Source organism: Bos indicus, chromosome 6, assembly GCF_029378745.1.
Source record: "Bos indicus isolate NIAB-ARS_2022 breed Sahiwal x Tharparkar chromosome 6, NIAB-ARS_B.indTharparkar_mat_pri_1.0, whole genome shotgun sequence".
NCBI lineage: Eukaryota > Metazoa > Chordata > Mammalia > Artiodactyla > Bovidae > Bos > Bos indicus.
This window is the reverse complement of record NC_091765.1, coordinates 104,646,388-104,669,656: the sequence shown is the minus strand read 5'-3', so window position 1 is coordinate 104,669,656 and position 23,269 is coordinate 104,646,388. Positions and strand designations below refer to the sequence as shown.

Below are 23,269 nucleotides of genomic sequence, written 5' to 3'. Positions count from 1 at the left end.
TTGCTGGCTTCCATGGACTGCTTTAAGAGCTAAATATCAGAGGAAATGCAGGCTCACTCGTGAATGGCTTTCAAGCTTGGCCAGAGCAAATGATCCATTACTGACCAGTTTATTAGTAACAGACGTCATTACTCATTTGCATTTCCCATTTTCCCACAATGACGTCTCAGTCCATCTTCTGGATGAGCTTCCTGAGGACTTTCTCTGCCTATAAACCGGTGCCAACCTTGATTCATCCTAGAGAGTACATTCCAGGATAAGGGGGTTAGAAGTAACAGGGCTGGTCCTGGACCCTTGTCCCCATGACGCCTTTTGGCATTTCCTAACACAGCAAGTCCCTTATGACTCCTGAGGAAAACTGTGTGCGTAAGCAGTGGCAATAAATTATTTATAAAACACTCTTGGAATTACCTCCACACTCCTCTCCACCCTGTTGTTAGAAAAACATTCCCCTCCCCCCAAACGCCATATCTTCCACGTTGTATGTTTGTATGTTATTTCCTTTATTCTTTCATTCACAGTTGTAATAGCTGGGATCCACTTTTTAAACCCTTCTGTATTTCCCCAGTGTCCTCAGGACAAAAGCCAACCATATTGGCCTGCTTGTGCTAATGTGACAAAATTCCACAGCCTGGGTGCTTAAGCCACAGAAGTGGTTGTCTCACAGTTCTGGAGGCCAGAGGACACCAGCCCAATTGGATCAGGGCCTGCCCTCATGCCCTCATTTTAACTTAATTACCTCTTTAAAGGCCGTGTCTCCAAATGCCTCACATTCTGAAGTAGTGGGGGTTAGGGCTTCACCATGCAGAGTTGGGGAAACATAATTCAACCTGCAACACCAACCTTTTAAACATGCCATGCAAGGCCATCTGTCTTCTGCTCCTCACATTTGTTGCCTCGGTTTTCACCATGGTCTATCTCCATGATGTCTGCCGTGTAGTGTCTCAGGTGAACGGGAGTGAGCTTCACCTGATACAGATCAGAACTCACAGATGCAGGGTCCATGGGGTGGGTGCACTGTTTCTTAGCATCCCAAGGAGAGGCCAGTTCAGCTTAGAGTGGAGCTGGACACACCATGGGGCTGTGCCCCAGGCAAGGGATGCCTCTCCATTCTGCCGTCTCTTTTTCTGCTGACTGGGGACAAATACCTTAGAATCAAGTACCATGCAGTTTGAGCTTCCTGTACTTACATTTTAGTGGACTGTGGAGAAAAGCCAGATGCCCAGCCCTGGAGGCCTCAGTGGCTCCCAGGGCCCAGGAGAAGTTGACATTAGGTGGTGACTTGTGATCCTGGCTGATTCATTGCCATATGTATTAGTCAACGTTCTCCAGAAAGACAGAGCTAATAAGAGGTGTACAGGGAGAGATAGAGATAGAGTTATTTAAGTAATTAGTTCACATCATGATGGAGGCTAGCAAGTCCAAAATCTGCAGGATAGGCTGTCAGGCTAGAGATCCAGCAAGTTGCTGATATTGCTGTGCAAGATCAAAGGCCATCTGCTGCAGAATTCCCTCTGTTTGGGGAAGGTCGGTCTTTTGTTCTGTTGAGGTCTTCAATTGATTGGATGAGGCCCACCCACACTATGGAGAGCAATCTGCTTTACTCAAAGTCCACTTGTTAAAATTCATCACAAATTAATTTTATCTAAAAGCACCCGGTGGTAAAGAACCTGCCTGTCAATGTAGGAGGTGCTGGAGATGTGGATTCAGTCCCTGGTTTGGGAAGATGCCCTGGAGGAGAGCATGGCAACCCGCTCCAGTATTCTTGCCTGGAGAATCCCATGGACAGAGAACCCTGGCGGATTACAGTCCATAGGGTTTCAGAGAGTTGGACATGACTGAAGTGACTTAGCAGGCATGCATGCAAAAGCACCTACACATACAGAATCCTGTTTGACCATATACCTGGGCATCATGACCCAGCCAAGCTGACACATACGATTCACCATCACATCAAACAATTGTGAAATTGTTCCTGAGCTCCTTGGTGGGCCAATTCTGCACATCTCTTCAACATTCTCTATTCTTACCTTCATAACGTGTATGAATAATGATCATAATCAAAATGGTGGTGGTGGTGGTTTAGTCGCTTAGTTGTGTCCAATTCTTGCGACCCCATGGACTGTAGCCTGCCAGACTCTTCTGTCCATGGGATTTCCCATTCAAGAGTACTGGAGTGGGTTACCATTTCCTTCTCCCATAATCACAACAATAATAATTTAGTAAGTGCTTATCATGTAACCCTCAAAATCACCCACTAAGATAGGTACGCTCCTACCCCCATTTTACAGATGAGGAAGTTGAGAGCACTACTAACATACATGTTCCAGCTCTCTGTGTTTGCAGAGGGACTGTGCCCTCTCCTGGCAATGCCCTTCCTTCCACCTCCTCCCACACTTCCATCGTCATGACGCCAACCCTTGTTGACTGAGAAACAAGGAATGTTCAAATGCAGCCTCTTCCAGAATGCCTTCTCCTAATCACAGGTCCTGGTTAGGATCCCTCTTCTCAGGTACCTTAGCTTCATGTGCTCGTCTGTCTCACAGCACTGCTCTTTCTGAAGTAGTAATTATCCATTCCTCCAACTAGCTAGCCAGCCACAGAGGTCAACTAGTTGTGCTTGGCACTGTTCAAGTCACTAAGGAGGGAGCAGTGAATAAAAGAGAGAAAAATCCCTGTTATCATGGGGTTTACACTATAGCAAGGGGGACAGACAAAAGGGAAACAAACCCAGAAGCATGTTTGGTGATGGGACCTGGATGACAGGGACACAGGTACGGGGGTGGGGACTGAGGAGGGATTGGCTCGTTCACAGAAGGAGCTCAGGGATGGCTTTTGGGATAAGGTGACTCATGGGCAGAGCCTGAAGGAGGTGAGCAACCAAGACTGTACATGTGGGGAAAGCGTGGTAGACAGGAATGGCATGGAGGCCAGGCTAAGAAGCGAGCTGGGAGGAGAGTAATAGGTAGAAGTAAAGAGGGGCTGGGGCCATGCTGCATGGGGCCCAGGGACCTGAAGTGAGGTACTTTGTCTTCACTCTTGAGTATTGTTTGTTTATCCCATCAAATCTTGAGTGCTTAGAGCCATGCCATATCTTCATGGTTAGCACAGTGCCAGAACCATGGCAGGCATTTATCAAATGTTTATTGACTAAAATACTCATCCAAATGAGTATTTTCACAAAGCTAACTTTTGATCACTTTAATGAGGCTCCATAGATCACAGCCTTCTGCTTCTCATAATCATTCTTCCTTGTATTGTCAGGGTTCTTCGGCCATGCCAGCTCCCGGCAACAGCCCACATGGAATTTCTGTGCCATGAAAAATCATTGTATAGTTTGTATATCAGATGAAGATGTTCTCAGGAGTGAGAAATAGAAAATCTGCCATTGGAGTGGCTTAAACAAAGAGGGTTTATTTTCTCATATAACAAGAAGTTTGAAGGTAGGTGGCACCATGGTAACAGTTTCAGTATCTCTGAGACTCTTGTAGCCTCAAGATCACAAGCGGCTGCTGCAGCTCCAGACGTTACATATGTGCTCAAGGTAGAAAGAATAAAAGTGATGCAGAGGAGAAAATTGGAATCATCTGTAGCTATTACCCTTTATGCAGAAAGCGCAAGGTCAAAAGGAGAATAAAAGTAGGGAATAGGAGAAAATTGAAACCATCTGTAGCTATTCCCTTTTATGCAGAAAGCAAAAGCAGAAGTCAAAAAGCAAAAAGCAAACTTAGAAGTCAGAAACAGTCTAATATCTCACGGGTCAGAACTGTGGCTACTTCTGGCTGCAAGTGAGTATTTAATAGCTCATACTGCCTCCTTGAAGAAAATTGTCCTATTATAAAGGAAGAAGGGAGAGGATGCATTTAGGTAGTTAACAATCATTGTCTGCCAAAGGCAATCTTCACGTCAGATAAAGATATTTGAACAATGGTACCCAGCATGACCACTCCCCTTTCAGTTCAGTTCAGTCGCTCAGTCGTGTCCAACTCTTTGCGACCCCATGAATCGCAGCATGCCAGGCCTCCCTGTCCATCACCAACACTCAGAGTTCACCCAAACTCACATCCATCGAGTCGGTAATGCCATCCAGCCATGTCATCCTCTATTGCCCCCTTCTCCTCCTGCCCCCAATCCCTCCCAGCATCAGGGTTTTTTCCAATGAATCAGATCTTCACATGAGGTGGCCAAAGTATTGGAGTTTCAGCTTCAGCATCAGTCCTTCCAATGAACACCCAGGACTGATGTCCTTTAGGATGGACTGGTTGGATCTCCTTGCAGTCCAAGGGATTCTCAAGAGTCTTCTCCAATACCACAGTTCAAAAGCACCAATTCTTAGGCGCTCAGCTTTCTTCACAGTCCAACTCTCACATCCATACATGACCGCTGGAAAAACCATAGCCTTGACTGCTACTGCTACTGCTAAGTCACTTCAGTCGTGTCCGACTCTGTGTGCGACCCCATAGATGGCAGCCCACCAAGCTCCCCCGTCCCTGGGATTCTCCAGGCAAGAACAATGGAGTGGGTTGCCATTTCCTTCTCCAGTGCATGAAAGTGAAAAGTTAAAGTGAAGTCTCTCAGTCGTATCCGACTCTTAGCGACCCCATGGACTGCAGCCCACCAGGCTCCTCCATCCATGGGATTTTCGAGGCAAGAGTACTGGAGTGGGGTGCCATTGCCTTCTCCGATAGCCTTGACTAGACAGACCTTTGTTGCTTTTCAATATGCTATCTAGGTTGGTCATAACTTTCCTTCCAAGGAGTAAGCGTCTTTAATTTCATGGCTGCAATCACCATCTGCAGTGATTTTGGAGCCCCCCAAAAATAAAGTCTGCCACTGTTTTCATTGTTTCCCTGTCTATTTCCCATGAAGTGATGGGACCAGATGCCATGATCTTAGTTTTCTGAATGTTGAGCTTTAAGCCAACTTTTTAACTCTTCTCTTTCACTTTCATCAAGAGGCTTTTCAGTTCCTTGCGGGGAGCAAGCTCCGCCTGTGGCAAAGGTCATGAGGAAGGAGGCTCGGCATACGCAAAGGCGGGATCAAGCCTCAGGAGTCTCCCTGGAAATTCTCGAGCATCTACCCCCAAAACCAGAGTCTGCCTACTTTTTGCTTTGTGCTTTCACCTACACCTCAGACTTTACGGGGGGCTGTCCCCCACTACCTCTCTCTGAAAAAAGAGTTAGCTTACAGCTCCAGTTAATTCCTGGGTGTGACAGTGTTTAACCTACAAACTCCTTTGGAAATCCTCTAGCCTGCCTGAATAGGTTTTTCCGGCCACATGTGATTGCTCAGAGCCTCCCAACTGTGAGAGGCATGAGATGTTCTAAACTTTCTGAGTACAGATTCCTTTGAGCAGTTAAAAGATTGATTAGAAATTGTATTGGCGAAGGGTTTTTCACTTGTCGGGCCAATGTTTGCTGCTAAGTCTCCATATCCCTTACCTGCTGTGTCCCTGGCAGTGTATTGATTGATATAATTGGTGTAAGTAGTAGCTTTAATGTTTGTAACCTTGGACCCTTGAGTTAATTCTTTTTCTTGTTATAGCCCACCACACCTTTGCTATCTAATGCTTTCGGAGGGTGGCGCTTGACTTATCACCTTTAGAGAAAAATAAGTTTTCTGAAAAAAGGGTCTTAAAATGTTAACAGGCCTCCGGGCCAGAAGATAATGCAAATCACCTAAACTTTTGCATATGATAAGTTTGCAGGAAGAAAGCCTGGCTTACTGCATGACTCTACCCCTTCCCCCATTATCCTCTATGCATAACTTAAGGTATAAAAACTACTTTGGAAAATAAAGTGCGGGCCTTGTTCACCGAAACTTGGTCTCCCCATGTCGTTCTTTCTCTCACCTTCTGGCTGAATTATTCAGCCTCTTTTCTCCACTGAATTTCCTCACTGAGCTATCCTTATTTCAGCCTCTTTTCTTACTGAATTTTCCTACTGAGCTATCCTTATTCTATCACTCTTTATATCCTTAATTAACGTTTAATTAAGCAGTTGTTTCCTGATCCTCGCCGATGCCGTCCCTGCTTCGAATTCCCTGGATCCACCGGGGCTGGACCCCGGCAGTTCCTCTTCACTTTCTGCCATAAGGGTGGTGTCATCTGCATATCTGAGGTTATTGATATTTCTCCCGGCAATCTTGATTCCAGCTTGTGCTTCTTCCAGCCCAGCATTTCTCATGATGTACTTTGCATATAAGTTAAATAAGCAGGGTGACAATATACAACCTTGACATACTCCCATTTCCTATTTTGAACCAATCAGTTGTTCCATGTCCAGTTCTAACTGTTGCTTCCTGACCTACATACAGGTTTCTCAAGAGTCAGGTCAGGTGGTCTGGTATTCCCATCTCTTTCAGTATTTTCCATAGTTTATTGTGATCCACACAGTCAAGGCTTTGGCATAGTCAATACAGCAGAAATAGATGTTTTTCTGGAACTCTTTTGCTTTTTTGATGATCCAGAAGATGTTGGCAATTTGGTCTCTGGTTCCTCTGCCTTTTTTAAAACCAGCTTGAACATCTGGAAGTTCATGGTTCATGTACTGCTGAAGCCTGGCTTGGAGAATTTTGACCATTACTTTCCTAGTGTGTGAGATGAGTACAATCGTGTCATAGTTTGAGCATTCTTTGGCATTGCCTTTCTTAGGGAATGAAAACTGACCTTTTCCAGTCCTGTGGCCACTGCTGAGTTTTCCAAATTTGCTGGCATATTGACCTTATTTAATCCTGATTTTTTTTACTTTTCCCCAATTTGGTTTTTTCCCCCGCTCAGATTCTTGCTCCTGCAAGCATCACCAGTGTCTTTAAATGTTACACTACACCTGTACATCAATCAGCAGGATTTGCTAAGTGCACTCAAGCTGAGGATGGGGTGGGCAGCACAGCAAAGGTCAACTGAATCATGTACGAAGAAGCATCCAGGCTGGTCCACGGAAGGGCAGCACCAGCCTTTGCACCTGCACAGTCCTGGGTTCCCAGCACAGCTCTGGTTTCTCTGATTCTGGGGTCATCTGTTTCCCCAGAGCCAGGCTTGCCTGAGCTGAAGAGTGGGGTTCACAGTCGTGACCATAAAGGTCACTGAGGATACAGCCAGACAAGGACTTTCCTGAAGAGTCCAGCAAAGTGATTCTCAGCTGGCCTGCATGTCAGATTCCCCTGGGAAGCTTTTTACAAAATACACCATCCTAGGGCCCTCCCAGACCTCTGAGGGTGCTGCAGACTGAGGTCATCAGTGCTGTGAATGAGCAGTCCACTGGGGACTACTGGATGCCAGTGTGATGGAGATTCTCAACACCCAGCGGTCCCCCTTCTCTGCCAAAGTGGGATCAGGTCCCAGATTTCTGATGCACAGTATGCTGGCCACATGTCTTTCTTACGACAAGTCATCTGAAATCCATGCTCACTAGCATTTATTTATTTGCCCCAATAAATTGTAATTAATAAATGATAAATCAATTCCTAACTGAATTAGACTAATGAGGGTTGTTAACTGCCAGTCAGCAGCTGGAGTAGCTCTGGCCAAACTGCATGTAGTCTGCCTCATTAATTGTGGTTTCTGGTGGAAGGGGTTCTGTGCTGCCCTGCCGAGGAGTGCTGAGGCCACCTGGGACCCACCTCCTCTGTTTGGAAATTTCCCAGCACCTGAGCAGAGCTGACCGTTGGTAAGGAGGGCTGACATTCCCTCTGGAACACCTGTTCTGAGCCCAGGAGGCTGAGATGCTCAACCCCTCCAGGCAACATCCTGTATCAACCTCCGTTCCTTATCTGGTACCCAGAGTCAGACGTCCAAGCCCTATGCAACTCACGAGCTCTGCTTTGAAAGCTCAAATTCGAATCCCATTTTGAAGAGTCTCCCCTAGCTCCTGAGCTGTCTCTGAGCTGCAGTGAGTGTCAACTTCCCCCCTTCCCGGGGAGGTGAGAGCCATCTCTCAGCACCCTCGCCCACCATCAGTTATACCAACGAGAGCTGGGGACAGGGTAGGGGGGACAGGAGCTCTTCCTCTCACATGGGTGTTGCCCAGACCCCATGGAGTCACAGCCTCAGCTTTTCGAGCTGATGCAGCTGACTGGACTTCAGGGCTCCCAGCCCTGGCAGAAGTCGTGTCTGTTCCACACCTTTTCTGAGAAGACAAATGAAGAGTGATGAAGATGGGAAACCCTAATTAGTAGAATGATCCACCCACCACATGTCTGCCTGCAGATGTGGATCTCAGGGCTGTAGAAGGGTCTCAGATTCCTGCGGATCAGGGCCCCACAGGGCTTATGTATAGCACACCTTTGCCTCCTGTGGTTTTATACAAACTTAAAGTTTGTTGGTAAAGTTTGTTGGTAAAGTTTTTGAGCCTTCAACCTCATGCCACTAAAGAGCCTCTTGATGAAGATGGAAGAAGACAGTGAAAACGCTGGCTTAAAACTCAACATTCAAAAAAGTAAGATCATGGCATCCAGTCCCATCACTTCATGACAAATAGATGGGGAAACAATGGAAACAGTGAGAGACTTCATTTTCATGGGCTCCAAAATCACTGTGGATGGTGATTGCAGTCGTGAAATTAAAAGACACTGCTCCTTGGAAGGAAAACCTAGACAAACCTAGGTAGTGTATTAAAAAGCAGAGGCATCATTTTGCCAACAAAGGTGCGTATAGTCAGAGCTATGGTTTTTCCAGTAGTCACGTATGGATGTGAGAGTTGGACCATAAAGAAGGATAAGCACCAAAGAACTGATGCTTCTGAACTGTGGTGTTGGAGAAGACTTTTGAGAGTCCCTTGGACTGCAAGGAGATTAAACCAGTCCATCCTAAAGGAAATCAACACTTAATATTCATTGGAAGGACTGATGCTGAAGCTTAAACTGCAGTACTTTGGCCACCTGATGCGAAGGGCTGACTCACTAGAAAAGACCCAGATGCTGGGAAAGATTGAAGGCAGGAGGAGAAGGGGACGACGGAGGATGAGATGGTTGGATGGCATCACTGACTCTATTGACATAAGTTTGAGCAAACTCAAAGAGATAGTGAAGGACAGGGAAGCCTGGTGTGCTGCAGTCCACGAGGTCACAAAGAGGCAGACACGACTGAGCTACTGAACAACAAGAACTTTGTGCCACTGATGTACTGCCTAGAAAAACACTCATTTGGAGGTTTCATGAAATGTGCTCTTTAAGACATTAAGATTCGGGTGACATTTATCATCCCCCAGATGCAGCCAGGCTCTCTCACATCCTCAGTCTTATTTAGTTTCATCCCAGTGGGGCAGGGTGGGCTTTGATAACTCAGTTCAGACAGATGCTGAGACAGAAGCTCAGAAAGACAGCAAGAACCAGAGTGGGAATCGGAATTCAGGCTTTTGTCCATCATCTTCTTTTTTTGTTTGTTTTAATGAGCTCTGCTAGGTCCTTGTTGCTGCGCAGGCTTTTCTCTAGTTGCAGTGAATTGGGGCTACTCTAGTTGTGGTGCACATGCTTCTCAGTGCGGTGGCTTCTCTGGTTGCCAAGCACCAGCTCTGGAGTGTAGGGGCTTCTGTTGTTTTGGTTCCTGGGCTCTAGAGCACAGACTCAGTAGTTGTGGATAGAGACTTAGTTGCTCCATGGCATATGGGATCTTCCTGGACCAAGGATCGAACCCAGATCTCCTACACTGGCAGATGGATTCTTTACTACTGAGCCACCAGGAAAGCCCCCACCGTCTTGTATCCGCCTCAGATTCACAGCCTGTTGGGGCCAAAAGGGTCCCGAGTTCCAACAGAAGAGCAACTTGGGCTGCCTGGAGAAAACCCTGCACTCCCAGGCCGGCGACCACATCCCTGGTGTTGTCCATCACAGCCCTGTTTCCCAGGAGGAGCATCATTGGTGAAAAGCACCGGCTGGAGGGGCAGAGAGCCTGAGTTTGGGTCCCAAGGTGTGAAGAAGGTCTAAGACCTTTCTGTGCGTCTCTTCCTTTATCTGTCAAGTGAGGGTGTTAAGAGTAGTTACTGTACTGAGTTGAACAGTGTCACCCCACCCCCAAATTTACATGATGGAGCTGCTAGTAAGGGCTTCCCTTGTAGCTCAGTCGGTAAAGAATCTGCCTGCAGTGCAGGAGACTGGGGTTCGATTCCTGGGTTGGGAAGATCCCCCGGAGAAGGAAATGGCAAGCCACTCCAGTATCCTGGCCTGGAAAACCTCATGGACAGAGGAGCCTGGTGGGTTGCAGTCCATAGGGTCACAAAGAGTTGGGCACAACTGAGCGACTAACACTTACTGACTTATTTAGCTGCTAGCACGAAGCATCCAGGATTGGTAACAACCTTCAGAAATTAGAAGAGGCCAAGAAAGATTCTCTCTGAGAGCCTGCAGAGGGTACGGCCCTGCCAGCACTTTAATTTGGAGCTTCTGGCTTCCAGAGCTGTGAGACAGTAAATGTCTCCTGTGTTGAGCCCCCCAGTCTGTGGTCCTTTGATGTGTCAACCTGGGGAAAGGAAGGCAAAACCCTGTCAGGATATTGGGAACACGGTATCTGTTCTTCCTGCTAATTTTTTCAGTGACACTGTACTCCTTGCTGGGTGTCCTAAGGCTCCATGTCCTCCTTTATATCTTTCCTTTTCCTTGAACATCGCTTCTTTTGACTTTGCCATCTTGCCAGCCTTTCATGACTCCCCTCTGGCATTAGCGCCTCCAGACAGCCTTCTCTGACAGCAGGTCCCCCCTCCCACTGCAGCCCCTTGTGAGTTAGGGAGTTGCTCCAAAGTCAAAGTGTTGTGGATTTGACACTGAGAAGCTTGTTGAACTCTAATTAGCACACTCAGCTGCAGTTTCCTTGCAGTTGAAGGCGGTTGTGCTGTTTAGCCACTAAATTGTGTCTGACTCTTTGTGACCCCACAGACTGTAGCCCACCAGGCTCCTCTGTCCATGGGATTTTCCAGGCAAGGATACTGGAGTGGGTTGCCATTTCCTTCTCCACGGGAGGGCTTCCCTGATAGCTCACTTGGTAAAGAATTTGCCTGCAATGCAGGAGACCCCAGTTTGATTCCTGGGTTGGGAAGATCCACTGGAGAAGGGATAGGCTACCACTCCGGTATTCTTGGACTTCCCTGGTGGCTCAGCTGGTAAAGAATCCACCTACAATACAGGAGACCTGGGTTCGATCCCTGAGTTGGGAAGATCCCCCTGGAGAAGGGAAAGTGTACTCACTCCAGTATTCTGGCCTGGACAGTTCCCTGGGCTCTATAGTCCATGGGGTCGCAAAGAGTCAGACAGGACTGAACGACTTTAAGTTTCACTCCCAGGGATCTTTCCAGATCAAGGATCAAGCCCACGTCTCTTGCACTGGCAGGCGGATTCTTTGTGGCTGAGTCACCAAGGAATCCCTATATGGGCAGTACTTAGTGTAAATACTGATCAGCAGCTCTTCCATGATGCCAATGTGGAGGGACTGTGGCATAGCCAGGGCTGCTTGCCCACCAGGATTTCAGAACTGAGCCTTGAACCCAGGAGTGGGGAGGCAGTGAGGGGCTTTCCCTTTTTGTTCTTTTGAAATGTTGGTCTGAACGTTCTCCCCTTTGGCTGTCACTCAGGTGTGCATCGTGCAGAAGCGAGACACCAAGAAAATGTATGCGATGAAGTACATGAACAAGCAGAAGTGCATCGAGAGGGATGAGGTGCGGAACGTCTTCCGGGAACTCCAGATCATGCAGGGCCTGGAGCATCCTTTCCTGGTCAATCTTTGGTGAGTGAGTCCCTCCAGGGCTGTTGTGAATGCCTCATGGTGCGGCCAAATGCAGACACGGCTCTGCAGCAGGAATCCTGCATTGTTCAGAGAGGAAATGGAATTTTCTGGGTTCGGATGTTCTTTTGAATATATCGCTGTGTATGCTTTCCAATGACTATTGTCATTTTCTGATGAAATCATTAAGCACATACTTAATTTTCATTCTATTCTCTTACCTGGTGAATCGGAATTGAAATTGATTTAGAAGAGAAGGTTGTTGTATGTTTGAGAACACAGGTACAATGTTTTAAGAGGATGCCAAGTGGGAGTCTTCTAAGGGAATTTATCGAAAATCACCTGCGTGATGTTGATGGCAAGAAGGACTTCTGGGAGCTGATGTTTTACTCCACTCTGGATGGCTGCCCGGTGTGGATATGCTGAATTCCAACTTCTGAATCTGGCCCACAGGGCCCAGTTCCATCCGTGTTCTGAAACTCTCTCCATTGCACTGCTGGCTCTTGTCTCTGCTTTGTGTCCTAGATTTGCCACTTTGCTGGTGGTTTCCCTGCCTCTGAGCCTTTGCATGTGAAGTTTCCTCTTTCTGAGGCTTCTAATACCTCCCAGTCTACCCAGCTTCCTCCTACCAAATGCCTCAGATGGGCATTTCTATGGGGAAATGTCATACATTAGAGATTGGTAACAAGTGTGTGTCTGTCATGTCTCCAGCCACACAAGTACTTCAGTTATTTGGGGGAAATAAAACCGCTTCATGTTTTAATTGCTATGCAAGAGAAATTTTCTAATTTACTTTTTATTGAGGGGACATTTGGTTTATTAATACTATATTTGTTTCTTGTGTACAACATTATATTTCTGTATGCACTCCAGTGTGCTCATCACCAAAAATTAAGCTTCCATTCGTCACCATTCAGTTGATCCCCTTTCATCATTTCACACTCCCCTGGCCCCGCCCCTTTCCCTCTGATAACCACTGTGTTCTCAGCATGTATGTGTTTGTTTTTGATTGATCTGGTTTGTTCATGTATTTTTTGTTTGTTTTTTATATGCCACATGTGAGTAAAATCATACAGGGCTTGTCTTTCTCCATCTGATCTATTTCTCTTACCATAATACCCTCAAAGTCCATCCATGTTGTGGCAAATAGCAAAATTTCATCTGTATTATTACGGCAGAGTAGTAATCAGTTATATATATACACACACACACACCACATCTTCTCCATTCATTCGTCTGTTGATGGGCTGTGAAGTTATTACCATATCTTGGCTATTATAACATAGTTGTACAAATATCTTTTGAATGAGTATTTTTCTGTTCTTTGGATAAATACCCAGGAATGGGGTAGCTGGATCATATGGTAGTTATATTTTTAATTTTTTGAGGAACCTCCAGACTATTTTGCACAGTGGCTGCACCATTTCTGATCAGAAAAGCAGTATAGGTTCATTGCAAAATGCAGAAAATGATGTATGTAAGAAGGCAATAGGGCTTCCCCAGTGACTCAGTGGTAAAGAATCCACCTGCCACTGCAAGAGACGTGGACTTGATTCCTGGGTTGCGAAGATCCCCTGGAGGAGGAAATGGCAACCCACTCCAGTATTCTTGCCTGGAAAAATCCCATGGATAGAAGAGTCTGGTGGGCTACAGTCCATGGGGTTGCAAAGAGTCAGACAGGATTCAGAAACTAAACAAGAACAACAAGAAGGAAATGGTTATCTAGAATCCCACCACCACTAGGTTGCATTCTGGTGTGTAATTCTTTTTTTATAGTAAGTCCCTGCATATGAATGAGTATCTTTCCTAGAATGCATTCGTAAGTCCAGTTTGTTCGTAAGACCAACAAAGTTAGCCTGGGTACCAAACTAACACAATCAGCTGTATAATACTGTACTGTAATAGGTTTAAAGTACTTTTCACACAAATTATTTATTTTTAAAAAACCCACAAAAGTAAAGAAAACATTTCTAATCTTATAGTACCGTATCTTGAAAATACAGTCATATAGGACAACAGCTGGCATACAGGGCTGGCATTGAGTGACCTGTCCCCATTTTACAGATGGGGTAATTGAGTCACACCACTAGTAGATGGAGGAGATGGGACTTGAATCCAGTCTGACTTCATGGCCCACACTTGCAACCCTTCTACCACTGCTGCTGTGAGAAGGCCCTGGCCCTTCCCTTCTTTGCCCACCGTTTCCCCTTCCTCCCTGCATGGAACACCTCCTGCGAGGCTTCTGTTTGGCTGCTCTGTCACCCTGCTAGCAGGGAGTGTGGTGTGGAATCACTTGTCAGGCTCATAAGGACGCCATGGCTTTGAATTAATTACACGTCAGCTTTTCATCTCATTACACGGAGGGTGAATTACCATGGCCTTGGAGCGCCTGACTGCGCCCCTTCTCATTCCTGTCTTTTGCTGACATGCTCTATAACTGGCAGAGGCAAAGACCAGGCACTGATTAGTTTTCGCGACAGTTTGGCCTCTAGAGAATGAATGATGGGTGTTCCCAAGCCTGTGACGATTCAGGTTGAGTTGTCCAGTGCAATATTTTCACCTGTTCTGAAGCAAAGCTGTTCTGCTCTCTGGGGCTTTAGACAACTGGAGCAAAGGAAAAAGGTGATGAAATATCCCACCCCAAACAGAGGAGTTGTGCAGTAACAGGAGCCCTGGAGAGGCAGGGCGTGGGAGAGGAGGGGAGGGGAGAGATGAGGCAGAGAGTTCCAACACTCGGGCTCTGAGGTCTGATCTCCCAGGTTCTAATAACAGCTCTGCCTCTTGTAGGTGAAGAGGTTGCTATGGACTGAATTGTGTTTCCTCCCCACCCTCTCCCTGCCCCACAAAAATTCATATATTGATACCCTAACTCCCAATGTGATTGTATCTGGAGATAGGACCTTTTGGTGGCTATTAAGGTTAAACGAGGTCATTAGGGTGGAACCCTAATCCAATGTGATCTTTACCTGTCTGCTTCCCTGGTGGCGCGGATGGTAAAGAATCTGTCTGCAATGCAGGAAACCTGAATTCGATCCCTGGGTCAGGAAGAGACCCTGGAGAAGGGAATGGCAACCCATTCTAATATTCTTGCCTGGAGAATTCCATGGACAGAGGAGCCTGGCAGGTTACAGTCCATGGAGTCACAAAGAGTTGGACATGACTAAGCAACTACCACCACTAATCCAAAAAGATGGTAGCCTTGTAAGAAGATGGAGAGAGTTCGAGTCTCCACCATGTAAGGACAGAGCAGGAAGGGGGCTGCCTGCAAACCAAGAAGAGAGCCCTCACCGGAACACAACCATGCCTGCGTCCTGATCTTGGACCCCGATCTTGGGCTTCCAACCTCCAGAATTGTGCGAGAATACACTTCCGCTGCTTCTGTCTCCCAGGTGGTGGTGGTTTTGTTATGGCAGCCTGAGCAGACTAGTACAGATGCCTTGAGAGTGATTTGAGTCTCCCTTCTGTGTCTCAGTTTACTTCTTTGGAAAATGGAAGTGAAAAGGTGATCACATCACAGGGTTGCTGTAAAGACCAAACAGGGCAATATTAATGCATACAAGCATCCACACGGTCCTGCGCTTGAGGCGGCTGCTGGGTCAGGGACCTCCACTGCTGCTGGTAGGACTAGCACTTGTCCTTCAGGTCAGCTATGGGCTGGCTGGACCAATCCTGTCCTCATCCAGCTGTGAACATGAGGACGTGCTTGCTGACTATTAGAAGATGGATTGAGTTTTCAGTACTAAAGACTTTTGTCTCGATCAGTGGTAGTGGGGAGGTAGTTTGTGTGTATTTTCAGACTGTATTTTCAAAATCCAATTCTGCTTACCAGATTGACTACATTTACTAGACTGTTAAATGTTCTATTTACAGCTGGGCAGGTGCCTCCCCTGCCCTATTTGCTGTTGAAGTAACTGTGGGGATGGAGGGGTGGATACCTGGCAGAACAAGATGAGAACAGATACCTGCAATTAATGTAAACAGTTCTCATAGCAAGTATTGTTTCTAGAGCCTTCCCTGAGTAGAGAATGGCTGAATGATGACACAGCTCTCTAACAGGCTACTGGAAGCCAAGAAAGAACCACTTAAATTAGTGGCTAGTTTTTCTTCGGCATTGAGACCTTTGATTCAAGTAAAACTACATAAGGTGTTGAAAGATAGAGCTGATCTGTCTGAAGCAGGGGGCAGGAAAGAAGGTTGTAGAGAGGACAGAGACAGGAAGTCCCTTAGGGAACCTCTGATGAAGGACAAAGACCTGTACAGAGTTTCCCTGATGGGCTCAGTGGTAAAGAATCTGCCTGCAGTGCAGGAGACACAGAAACATGGGTTGATCCTTGGGTCGGGAATATCTCCTGGAGGATAGCATGCGACCCACTCCAGTATCTTGCCTGGAAAATCCCATGGACAGAGGAACCTGGCGAACTTCAGACCATGGGTTCGCAGAGTCAGATGCAACTAAAGAGACTGAGCATGCACACACCAAAGCCCTGTATAAAGAATCACCAGTTACTGAGCAGCTTCATTTTCATAAAAATAATCATCTTTGATCTTGAATATTGCTACAACCTCCCAACTGTCATTTCAGCACTTAGTCATCACCAGTTTGCCACACACACAAGTTGTCTTGTTCAGCTCAGGCTGCCATAACAGATTACCATAGACTGGTGGATTAAATAACAGACATTTATTTCCCATAGTTCTGCAGGCTGGGAAGTCTGAGACGGGGGGCCAGCATGGTCAAGTTCTGATGAAGACCCTTTTCCTGGTGTAGAGATGGCTGTCCTCCTGCTGTACCCTCCCCTTGGTCTGGGAGAGAGGGAGAGAGAGGGAGAGCGCTCTCTTGCCTCTACTTATAAGGGCACTAATACCATCACAAGGGCTCCATCCTCATGACCTGATTATCCCCCAGCCACTCTGTCTCCCTCACACAGGGGACTAGAGTTTCAACATATGAACTGGGAGAAGGGGACATAAACATTTAGCCTACAGCACAGGGAAAGTCCCATCAAAGTGCAAATCTAAGCCCACCCCACCTCTGATTAGAATTCTGCAATGGCTCCCCAAAGCCCACAGAATAAATGTTTCTTCACAACCTGGCCTCTGATATTATGTTAGTCCCTCCTCTGGACACCCATGCCTGCTCCTGTCTTCGTGCATTTTTGTTCCAGTCACACTAAGTGATTAGTGGGACCCATCATTCATCTTGTCGTTTTGATCCCTCCAGGCCTTTTGCACTTGCTGTTCCTTCTGCCTGGAATACCGATTCCTCTTTCTTCTCTGTGAGAACGTCTGCTCTTCCCCCTACAAGTATTCATTCATTAAATAGACATTTATTTGACTCTTCCTGTGTATCAGGCACTGGCTTAATTTCTTAAAAGAGTTTTTTTTTTTTTTCAATTTTGCTTGTAGTTGCACTGGGTCTTCATTGGGCTTCCCTGGTGGCTCAGACGGTAAAGAATCCACCTGCAACGTGGGAGACCTGAGTTCAATCCGTTGGTTGGGAAGATCCCCTGGAGGAGGACATGGCAACCCACTCTAGTATTCTTGCCTGGAGAATCCCCATGGACATGAACAGAGGAGCCTGGCGGGCTACAGTCCATGGGGTGGCAAAAAGTCGGACATGACTGAGCATTGCTGTGCGTGGGCTTTCTCTAGGTGTGATGAGCGGGGACTGTTTTCCAGTTGCAGTGTGTGGGTTTCTCATTACGGTGGCTTCTCTTGTAACAGAGCACAGGCTCTAGGTGTGTGGGCTTTAGCAGTTGCGGGGCGGGAGCTCAGTACTTGCAGCTTGGGAGCTCTAGAGTGCGGGCCCAGTAGTTGTGGCACACGGGCTTAGTTGTTCCGCTATATGTGGAATCTTCCCGGACCAGGGATCAAACCCGTGTCTCCTGCATTGGTAGGTGGACTCTTATCCACTGGACCACTAGGGAAGTGCCCCTGTCTTAATTTCTTAGGGTCCAGAGAAGAAGAGGATCCTTCTGCTCCTGCCCTCTTGGAGTTCATGGGCCAGCAACTACCTTCTCCTCCAAGCTGCCTCAGGGTTGCTGCCCACGTGATGGCAGGTAGTGCTTCCTTCTGGACTCTATTGCAGAACAAGGCAGTTCAATCACATTTATCTGCTTGTACATCTGTTTCCTCCATTAGTGTGAGACTCTTGGGGATTGGGGCCATGTCTCATTCGCCTCTGTAGTCTCAGCATCCACAGTGTTCAATAAATTAATTCTTTCAGTGTTTGTTAAGGATCTGCAGCATCTGTGCTGGCTTTGGTGATGGAACAGTGAGCAAGATAGTCACTCCCGATCTTTACAGAGCTTACAGATGAGAGAGGACAGACCCTTTAACCAATTTGTGTTTCTCTGCTCTTTTCCTTAAGTAGTCACTGTCCTTTGGGGGCCTGGGTAACTTAAAAAATATAGAGATAGCAAATGGCCACCATGTCCTGGGGGTCAGAGACGGGAAATGCTCATGGGGTTTTCTCAATTCCAATTAGCAGCATCTTCTTTAGTCTCCATCACCATGGCAACTCCCTTACTAGAAGGAAGCAAGAGGTGATGCTGACATGTCCAGGGTCCTTGTCTCACCTTTTACTATTCAAGGATTTGTCAGTATCACTGGTCACTTGGTTTGTGCTTTCAAGATGTCAGATTTCCCAAATTTTACTTTTAAGTGGAATAGGTTTGTTATCCCTAAGGGAGTGAGTGGGGATTATAAAATGTCCCAGCTCCATTCTGATATCCAAAGGGTCAGCATTGAACTGTGGAAAGGGAGGGATGAGGAGCTACAGATTGTTCCATGAAAAACCAGGCTGGAGGCAGGGTAGAATTGGGCGCTATGTCAGACAGTTCTTGTGAGTGAAGGGGGGGGGTGGTCCATCAATCAATCAGGAAGGGCGTGGAGTTTGCAGAAGGTCAGCGGGAAAGCCAGGACTCCCTTGGACTGGCCAGTGGTCTTTGGAGCCCTCTGCTTCTCCACCTTCCAACCCCCCACACAGTCCCTTCTGGTGCCCGTTTCTCTGACTCTTTCTTATACTTCCCATGGTTTTTCTGTAATTAGGGCTCTCCTTGGTCCTTGGTGCTCATTAAAGTCTTCCCACACTTTATCAAGTGGTCTTAAGATCCATGTCTTAAAATCTTAGTAACACTACCCTATTTGGGTCATCCATGGTACGTGGCTCTTTTCCTATTTTAGCCTGATCTAAACCATCTTACAACGCTTCCCTAGTAGCTCAGATGGTAAAGCGTCTGCCTGCAGTGTGGGAGACCTGGGTTCGATCCCTGGGTCGGGAAGATCCCCTGGAAAAGGAAATGGCAACCCACTCCAGTACTCTTGCCTGGAAAATTCCATGGATGGAGGAGCCTGGTAGGCTACAGTCCATGGGATCACAAAGAGTTGGACATGACTGAGCAACTTCACTGGTTCAAACCATCTTTCAAGGTGGATGTTCTTGTCTTCAGTTTACAGTTGGAGAAGCTGAGGATGGGTGGGTTAAATAACTCGTGCAAGATTAAGTAGCTGACAGGAGGTGGCATTGGGATTAGAGGCAACAATATACCAGGAAATGGTTAACAACCAACAGACCAAGGGGACACAATGCAAACCCTGATTTGTAGTGTCAGCCAATTCCCATGGTGTAAATATTCCCATCATGGTCTGCTGTAGACTTGGTGTATGTGTCTTCCCTGGATTTATATGTTTGAAGCCTAATCTGCAATGGGATGGTGTCAGGAGGTGAGGGCCTTTGGGAGTTGATTAATTCACGAGGGTGGGGCCTTCATGAATGGGATTAATGCCCTTATAAATGCCCCCATGGAGCTTCCTTACTCACTCCTTCCCCTTCTGCCTCGTGAAGACACAGCAAGAAGACAACTATCTATGAGCCAGAAGGCTGACCCTCGCCAGACCTCAAATCTGCCCACACCTTGATCTTGATCTTGGACTTCCAGCCTCCACAGTTTTGAGAAAGGAATTCCCATTGTTTATAAGTCCCCCAGTCTATAGTACTCTATTACAGCAGCAATAACAGTCTAGGAAATGGTTTATACCAAATTAATTGCATGCCAGCCAGCTTGCAAATTTTCTGAAAATTCAGCAATTGTCATGAGCCAGTATAAGCCAGCCCAGAATAACCCTGATAGGCCCAGGTCTAACACCAAAGCATTTGCTCTTCCTAAACTCAACTTCTAGGAGCCAGGCTCAGGGATAAGCCTCATAGTCTGAAGGTGAATGAGCAATGAGAGCGATGCCTTGAGAGGAATTAAAAAGAAGAAATACAGTGGTTAGATATTGGGTAAAGCCTCAGTTTCTTCATCTGTACAATGGGTATAGTACCGCCCTCCTTTCCATGCTTTCTGAAGTCCAAATCAAATGTGTACCTGAAAGGTCTATGGAAATGATATATTTGTTAGCAAGATATATACATTCTTACACTTCCTTCTGAGAAAAACTGTGGGTAATAACATAAATCCCGTAAACAGTTTGTGTGTATGAAGTTTCTGGTGGGAGGCAGGGAATGCAGTTAAACATGAAAAGTGAAGTCGCTCAGTAGTGTCTGACTCTTTGTGACCCCATGGACTGTTGCCTACCAGGCTCCTCCATCCATGGGATTTTTCAGGCAAAAATACCAGAGTGGGTTGCCATTTCCTTCTCCAGATCTTCCTGACCCAGGGATTGAACCTGGGTCTCCTGCATTGTAGGCAGACGCTTTACCATCTGAGCCACCAGGGATGTCCTTTATCATGTTGAAGATTTAGAAATCTGCCTGCAATGCAGGAGACTCTGGTTCAATTCCTGGGTCAGGAAGATCTACTGGAGAAGGGATAGGCTACCCACTCCAGTATTCTTGCGCTTCCCTTGTGGCTTACCTGGTAAAGAATCCACCTGCAATGTGGGAGACCTGGGTTCGACCCCTGGGGTGGAAAGATGCCCTGGAGAAGGAAAAGGCTACCCACTCCAGTATTCTGGCCTAGAGAATTCCATGGACTGTATAGGCCATGGAGTCACAAAGAGTTGGACATGACTAAGTGATTAAACATGTAAGGATTTCGGTAAAGATGAGAGAGTCTCAGTGACAAGCAATTTTATGTTAAGCTCTATCCCCAAGAGATACAAAAGTTGCATTAGGATATAATACATTTGGGAAGAGTGTATTCACTGTAGTGAGCTTAATTAAATTGGAAACCATGGTGTCCTTGTTCCTCATTTTTGAAAGTCACATGGCAGCTCCCCATTTTCTTCCAGCAGTTGGGCACACACCCACCGCCAGTCCCTACTTCTGGTCTTTTGCACTGATGTTTCCTCTGTTGGGACAACTTCCTGGGGACACCTGCAGGGCATACCCCTTCACTTCCAGCAGGTCTTTCTCCTGTTTGAGCTCTTTCTCTGACCACCCAATTTAAAACTGTGAGTTCCTCTCTACACTGGCGGCTCCTAACCTTACAGTACATGATCCATTTTACTTATTCATCTTCTTTATTTTCTATGCCTCATTTAAACACACACACACAGACACAAAGGAAGGAAGGAAGGATTCCAAAAGGGCAGAATCTCTTGCATTTCCACTGCTCCCTCCCAGGGCTCAGGATTACGTCTTGGCATTAAAGACGTGAAGTTACATGGCTCACTAAGTAACAGCTGAATGAGGGATGGAATGAGTAAATGTCCCGTCTCCCCTACATAATGTGCAGGGAGCTGTAGGTGGCGACTTCCTTGGTTCTTCACTCCCACTAATCCACACTGACCTGGAAACCAAAAGTGAACCCTTTAGTCTTCTAAACCCAGTAGAAAGGATTTTGCTAATTTGGACACATGGGGTTTCACCCCTTACCTGTGATCCAGAGTAAAGTGTATGAAGCTGAGAAGTGGAAGTGACCTTCTACATTCTGGTGGATAACAGTGGTGGCTGCTCTAATAGCGAACTTATATTAAGCACCTGCTGGGTACCTGGCATTGCACTGAGTGCTCCACTGGGGTCATGCCATTCATCATTCCTGGGGCCCTGTCAGCTGGCTCTGGGCCTCTCCACTTTACAAAGACAGCTGAGGCCGAGGGGGGTTAGGGCTATAAACGAACAGACTGTGCATCAGACTGGGGCTCTGCACGAGCGCCCGCTGTCCTTGGACTCATGAGTTCATTCCTCCAGTACGTATTTATTGAGTGCCTGTTATGTGCCAGGTATGGTCGTAAGTGCTGATGATATGTGTAAAGCAAAAGGCATGGCTTCAACTGCGTGGAGCATCCCTGTTCCTGGTTTGGACAGGAGACAGGCAAAAATCCAATAATTATTAAAATACGGACAATTCAAGATACTGGCGAGTGCTGGGAAGAGGGTGCATGTGCCCAGGAAATTGACATTGTGGAGGAAGAAGAAGCATGGCATTGTCTATGGCGTCAGGGAGACTCCCCAAGTTAAGTGGCACCTCATGGATTTCCTGGCACCCATTGCCCACAGCAGGTCCCCAAGGCAGGCATTATTACACATGGGGAAACTGAGGCTTGGAGAAGCTTGAGTGATTGATTGTATAGGGCCTCACAGTTAACAGGAGAGAGCCAGGATTCCTGCAGAACTTAGACTTTCCAGAATGTTGCACCATCTACATTTTTCTAGCTGATGCAAGAAGAGTTGTTTGCAATTGTATTAGAATTTTGAAGAGAAAACAGACCTATCTTTGGGATTGTATCCACTCACTTCAGATTTGACACTTTCCTTCTCTGGGTGCTGTTTCCTCCCCTGTGGCCTGAAAGGCTTAAACTCTATCCCCTGGTCCTTCCCTGGTTTCCATGGAGACCTGGGGCCCAGAAAGTTCCTTAGAGGTTACTCGGGCCTGATGAGGCTGAAAGTCTAGGGACTTGGTCTCTGTCCTGCCTCATTCTGCATTCATGTTTCTTCATATTCTACATGTGGCTTCATTTAAGGAAGAGTTTCTGCTGCTTGACGATGTTGACAGCCAGCAGCCTGAGTCCTCTCTCCTGCTCTGTGAGTCGGGGATTGGACCACCCGCAGCCTGCTTTGCGGGCTGAGAATGGGGCCCAAGCACAGCCAACTGTGAGAGGCAGAGCAGAATGACCCAGGCTATGTGATCAGATGCAAAGAATTACGGGCGTAATGAAACTACATCACAGTGTGCAAAACCAGAGGCAGCACGTTTATGGTTAAAGAATGTTCTGTCACACACTCATGTTAACTGCTGTACCCGGGTCAGTGACGGGCACCACAGGGGACAGGAAAGGATGCCTGAACAGGCTCCCCAGCCACACTCGGCCCCCACCCAACCCGGAGCCTTGCAGTGCCTGAGGAAGTCAGGAATTAGGGCCAGACAGAGGAGAGGCACAGAAAACACAACGTCATTATTGTCAACTCTCAGGAGTGTGTGCTTCTATGATAAATAGCCGCTTGGGCTTTTGCCCTGAGAACTGTTTAAGAGACGGTGGTAAATGACAGTCTAAGTGCACCCTGCTCATGAGGGGCAGGGTGGGAATTTGCAAGGTTCTCAGTCCAAAATGATGATCCTTCCTTGGAAAACACATCACAAATGACCTTGAGAACCATGCTTCCTGATATTGGATCTC

At 46.9% G+C, this 23,269-nt stretch overlaps 1 protein-coding gene and 1 non-coding gene across 4 annotated transcripts in view; one reads left to right on the top strand and one right to left on the bottom strand.

The window, feature by feature from the left end:
- Positions 1-23,269, top strand: part of STK32B (serine/threonine kinase 32B) — a 407,299-nt gene that overhangs the window by 119,132 nt on the left and 264,898 nt on the right. For 2 of the 3 annotated variants that reach the window (XM_070791788.1, XM_070791787.1), the window contains exon 3: positions 11,559-11,710. In XM_070791788.1, the coding sequence (XP_070647889.1) occupies positions 11,559-11,710 (152 nt within the window). Of the gene's footprint in view, positions 1-3,054; positions 3,444-11,558; positions 11,711-23,269 lie in introns of those variants that run through there. The other variant, XM_070791789.1, reaches the window with a different exon arrangement.
- Positions 20,356-20,428, bottom strand: TRNAC-ACA (transfer RNA cysteine (anticodon ACA)). The gene has a single exon. It is a non-coding gene; the product is annotated as a tRNA-Cys (tRNA).